At 29.6% G+C, this 5,367-nt stretch overlaps 2 protein-coding genes and 1 non-coding gene across 4 annotated transcripts in view; 1 reads left to right on the top strand and 2 right to left on the bottom strand.

The window, feature by feature from the left end:
- The window catches only part of LOC106683724 (myrosinase 1), a 22,980-nt gene extending 18,026 nt beyond the window's left edge, over positions 1–4,954 (bottom strand). The window contains exon 1 of the mRNA XM_014425372.2: positions 4,683–4,954. Within this exon, the coding sequence (XP_014280858.1) occupies positions 4,683–4,761 (79 nt within the window). The 5' untranslated portion in view covers positions 4,762–4,954. The remainder of the gene's footprint in view (positions 1–4,682) is intronic.
- LOC112210876 (U11 spliceosomal RNA) lies at positions 1,039–1,173 on the bottom strand. Its single transcript, XR_002945352.1, has one exon. It is a non-coding gene; the product is annotated as a U11 spliceosomal RNA (small nuclear RNA).
- The window catches only part of Ocrl (Oculocerebrorenal syndrome of Lowe), a 30,168-nt gene continuing 26,786 nt past the window's right edge, over positions 1,986–5,367 (top strand). The window contains exon 1 of one of the 2 annotated variants that reach the window (XM_014425368.2): positions 1,986–2,034. In XM_014425368.2, the coding sequence (XP_014280854.1) occupies positions 2,019–2,034 (16 nt within the window). In that variant the 5' untranslated portion in view covers positions 1,986–2,018. Of the gene's footprint in view, positions 2,035–5,102; positions 5,333–5,367 lie in introns of those variants that run through there. The other variant, XM_014425367.2, reaches the window with a different exon arrangement.

The raw sequence follows: 5,367 nt of genomic DNA, 5'->3' as shown, positions 1-5,367 counted from the left end.
TAAAGGTTACAGCAAAAATAATATTAAGAACAAAGCAGTTGCATATGTACCTAATTATAAATAAATATATATATATATATATATATATATATATGGGTGTGTGTGTGTGTCTTACATTCATCGTAGGGAATGAAAAAGCTGGTTGATGGTGGATGGTTCAAAAAACGTTATTTAAAATTTATTTGAAAGGATAGAGAAAAATTATAATAAATCACCTTAACATGTGATATCTTTAATATTATAGAAAATATTTTAAAAAACTCAAAATATAGAACTGTATAACGGTAAATAAATAAAATTATATTTAGTTCACTCATTCGACCAATATTTCACCGGATATTCCGGGTCAGATTCGTCCAGGAAATTTCGAAGATATTCACAGGTTTCTGAGCATTTTCGGAAGGAGAATATTTTTCATTTATTTTATTACACGGGATGAAAAAATGGAAACTGTATTTTCATTCAAGAATAGTTAAAAATTTCTTTCTTTATTAATGAGAATATGTATATTTTTTTTTCAATAAATATAAAATTGTCATATTATGTACAGCCTTTTATTGAATTAAAGATTTGTTACTCATTTGATGTAAAATTTAAACTCTTTTTATATTGTCTATCTATAAACGATTTTTTATTATAGCTGTTTCGAAACTATTACAATAAAAAAAATGTATTATTATTGTTATGTATTTTTAGCTTTATTAATTTATTACAAATCGTTTAAATGTAAAAACATCAGGGGTTCGGTCGTAAAACATGGTAACTTTTTTATTAACTGAAGTTATCGGGCATCACTGAACTTTTTAAGGCTGATTACATCCATAAAATGTGGAAAAAATCTTTATTTTTTCCAAAATTTATTTTACATTTTTAACAAATTTGTTTTCGTAAGAGAATAATGTTGTTTTGATGATCTATATTTAAAAAAATATATCATGCCTAAAGTTAAAACAAAATACAAGTTTCTGGGATCCTGTGTTCCCCTCCTCAGTAAATTTAATTCAATCTACAATTATATAAAATGTGTAAGTTTCATTTATGGCAATAGTGGCTATTATTGTCAGCCAACATCCCCCCAGTAGGACAAAAATTACGTGTTGAGTATGTCTTGATTGCCATACCTTACGCAACCCCCAGATCACGTATGACATTTAAGTGTCAAGCACCCTTTTTTTAAAAAAAAAATAATAATAGTGGAGCAGCCCTCCCTGTTCTTCGCATCCAGCGGCTCCTGGGCCAATTTTGTAACCCCCGCCTTCAGCGGACCCAGCCCAACCCCTTAAGAAGAATCAGTAGTTTTTAAACTAATTTTTGGAAAAATATTTCTCAGGAATCATTAGACCAACAAATATCCATTAGCACTCAAATTAAAGCTAATGGGGTATTTAGCCAGAATCTCTGCCGAAAGCTCCCCCCCCCCCTTAGCTGACGCTAAAATGTATTCTTAGCAGGGAAAAATTTGTAAATATTGTAACAGAAAAAAAAAAAGTTTTGTTCTTAACTTTTGCCTTCCGAGATGTTTCGATTTTTTTTTTTTTCTAAAATTACTAACATAGAAATTTAGACTTCAACACGAGTCCACCAATAAACATAAAATTCGGGAACAGATGTGAGAGGTAAGTTGCGTGATCCGCACACCACACCAGATTCTTTTATAAGCGATTCTTAAATAGAAGTTTTAAGTTGTAATATATATTATTTAATTACATTAAAATATCAGGAATAATACGACTCTTTGTAGCTATTTTATATCAATAAAATTAAAAATGTTTTCAAAACACAATATTCTAATTTAATATCTTAGATTTTTATTTTTTTTTAATTATGTATTAATTATATAGTATACTTAGAGTTAGTTCTCAATTCCTTATATAATAAGACAAACAATAACTACTTTAACAAATACAAAAGATTGAAAATAAAGTATTAGATCTTTATTATTGTCACGGTTCAGTTTAACATGATTAGCATCACAAAAGCGGTTAGTAAACAGCAGACAGGTGTGCTGATAAGAAGCCATGTTGAAGGCTGCAGGTATGTTTAAATACTGCTCTATATGATCTTTTTTTACTTACACTTGCCTAAATATGGAGTATATAGTAAGGGGAAGTATTGTGATTGTGTAAAATTTCGAATTTTAGTTTTCGACGGAAAAACACGTTTTGAGGTACCATGGGTCCAAATGGTCTGTGTGTATGTAAAAAGCCTAACTCAAAAACTAAAAGTATCAAACTGAAATTAAATACTTAAGGCTGGTATATATCTGAGATGATTTAAATAAAATCGATTACCCCAAAGTGTGACTTTATAGAATTCATTTTTTTAGTATTTTCGAAAAGGGCTTTAAAATTTTTCTTTAACATCGACATATCAATATAAAATAAATAAATTTTGAATAAGTTGGACTTTAACTTCATTGAAATAGCTTCATTTCAAAGGGCTCGAAAGACGAGTTTTGAAAAAAAAAAAAATCTTCCTCAAAGAGTCAAAACTAAACCTTTAAGTTTGTTTATATAAAATAATCAGTAATCGCTCATAGCAGTAATAAATGATGGATAACTACTAATGAATTTGAAAATTAACTAAACGAGAAACAGAGACTGAAAAATCGGAAACAGTCGAGAGCTACCGATTTCAGCCAATCCCCTTTATAAATACAAGGTTTTTAATACTGTTATTCACAGGAAGTTAATATTCGTAGTTAACATCAAAGTTAATATTCCTAATTCGCACCTGGAGAAACCCTAAAAGAAAATTTTATAGTATAAACCCTAAATTTTCGCTTTCACTGGTTTCTTATTCTCCTTCATAAAGGCATAAAGTTATTGGTGTGAGTTCAAAAAACAGAAATTCGGGTTTTCAAACGACATTAGTCAGAGAGCAATTTCTTTATTACCTTATAAGCAGTTGAAGGTTTGACTAGCGAATATGTAACATCTTATGGGTTAGATGAACAATAAAGAAAAATTGTCAAGCAGTTTCTATGGGTTTTTTTGAAAAGTGTTGTTTTTCATACATTTTACATAACAGTAGTCGAGTCTCAGAACAGTAACAGGTAGGCATGAATTTGTCCATACTTAAATATTGGAATGAATGCGATGTTCAATACGATGGACCGTTTTTAAGATAATCTCAAAAAATGTACGTTTGACACTCCTCATCAAGGAGCAGGCTTCTGAGATTTACGGCAATTTAGCAGGGGTCGTTCAGACGAACTTTCCCTACACATGTCTAAAACCTTTGGTATAACATGATTAAGTGGAACAAAAAAACTTTATATGATTGTTAAATTTACATATGTTTTTGCCTGGACGAGTCAAACCATCACCAATATTCTTCAGTGGAGATATCCTCGGAATAAGCTATATTATTACACCATTTATGAATAAACAAATTGTATGTTGATTATAATTTGGGTCATTTTTTTTTTAAAATAGTGCACGTTAAAGTCACCCTGAGAAACTGTCAGTCAATTTTTTTTTTAACAAAGCAATATGACTCTCCATATTCAAAGATCAAACCTGCTGCTCATGAGCTAACATAAAAATTGCTATCTATCCTACAATAATGTGTTGCTAAAAATCTGGTGAGGTGTGTGCATCATACAACTTTTACTTACCATCCTAAATACATTCCCATATTTTGTGTAGATTGGTGGGCTTCTGTTAAAGATACCCCTATTTAAGCGATAGAAAAAAAAATCGACTAACAAGCGAATATAAAGAAGAAAATAATGAAAAGAAATTATTTTTCTGTAATTGTAAAAAAATTGTATTTTAGGATTTCTCGAGAAGAAAATAAGGAACACAAATTTTTTTTCTACCAAGAATACAATAGTTTAACTAAAGATAACCAAGCCGAAGTTCAATCGGGAAAGAACAGGTCTCGGCATTTCCTGTTAGAATCGAATATTCCCATTTTTCTTATATATTTATCTATACATTTTTAAAATATTTTGTATTTATCTATTGTTTATTATTACTACCAATTACTACACGCCCACACACAGCAGTTTGTAAGACTTCCTTATTTCGACTCCGTTGATCTCAGAACGTGGATTTTTGTCGAAAACTCAAATTCAAAATTTTTCACAATCGAGATACTTTCCATTACAATATATTCTATCCATATACAGGCAAGTGAAAGTAAAAAAGAAAAAAATTAAAGCATTAGGTCTTGATTAATAAAAAAAAAAACTAAATTGTTACAATATAAAACTTCAAAACAATAATTTATTGTTACATTTTATGTTTTATCTTGCGTTACCGTAAGATACTACATAATTACGCAAACATTTTCTTAGACAAAAATTATAAAGACTTCATTTTGTTTGGCGAATTGACCAACATTTACAATTAAGTGTAAGAGTTATTACACGACCCGAGACCTTAAGTGTAAGTAAAGTTAGTTTTGGAAGTAAGGCCAGAAATAAGAAGTAATAACTAATTACTGATGGCAAAAATGTAAATAAATAAGACAAATATAAATTTAAATGTATATATATGATAAAGAGTACTTGTACGGCAATTCAGCGATTGCATAATTGTATCGGCCTTGACATAGAGCAAATTTGAAGTATAGCAATGGAAGATGCGGGGGATAAATTTTCGTTTATAAAACAAAATATTAAACTGAGTAATTCATTGAATTAAGATAGTTATAGTAATATTTAACATTTATACCTCCAACATCCCAAGCACCTTCTATTTGATAAGATGAAGTAGCTACGCCGATTAAAAAGCCCACAGGAAATTGATTCATGGCAATAACACAAGCAATTCACACCCAACTATTCCCCACCACTCATCCAATACCCTCATCTTTATCTGCTTTTGGCGGACAATTGCCATTGTCATGGCTCTTATATTCGAGATTGTTTATAGTTAAAATCTAACGAATCTGGTACTAATTAATGTACCTAAATTAGAACTATCCTCTTTTTTGGTCAATTAACATTATTAACCGATCTTATGCCGTAGAATGAAGCGATAAACAATAGTCTATGATATTAATAAAAAAATATTCATAATCAAAATGATTAATAAATTTGGAAAATGTGAATCCATATACGGTTCTAACATGTACCATACACTAACCCACCCAATTCACTGTAAACAGATCGGAGGTTACTTTTAGGTTTCTTAGTTTAATTACAAAATCTTATCAGGTTTAAGTTCAATTATGATTTTTAAGTGGTTTCAGTTGGTTTATAGCTTTCAAAATTAGAGCATGATTTTTTTATTTTAATATAGATTTATTAGTATCAAAGATGGGGTCTGTAGATTTATTATCTTTAGTTCAAACTGGTTTTACTGGTGAAACTGTTCTGGCTGTATCCTTATTTTAAAAAAAATAATATCAGTAATA

The sequence above is a fragment of the Halyomorpha halys genome, unplaced genomic scaffold, assembly GCF_000696795.3.
Source record: "Halyomorpha halys isolate HHAL.00 unplaced genomic scaffold, Hhal_1.1 Scaffold508.1, whole genome shotgun sequence".
Lineage (NCBI taxonomy): Eukaryota > Metazoa > Arthropoda > Insecta > Hemiptera > Pentatomidae > Halyomorpha > Halyomorpha halys.
Note: the sequence above shows the minus strand (reverse complement) of the source record. Positions and strands in the feature narration are given on the sequence as shown.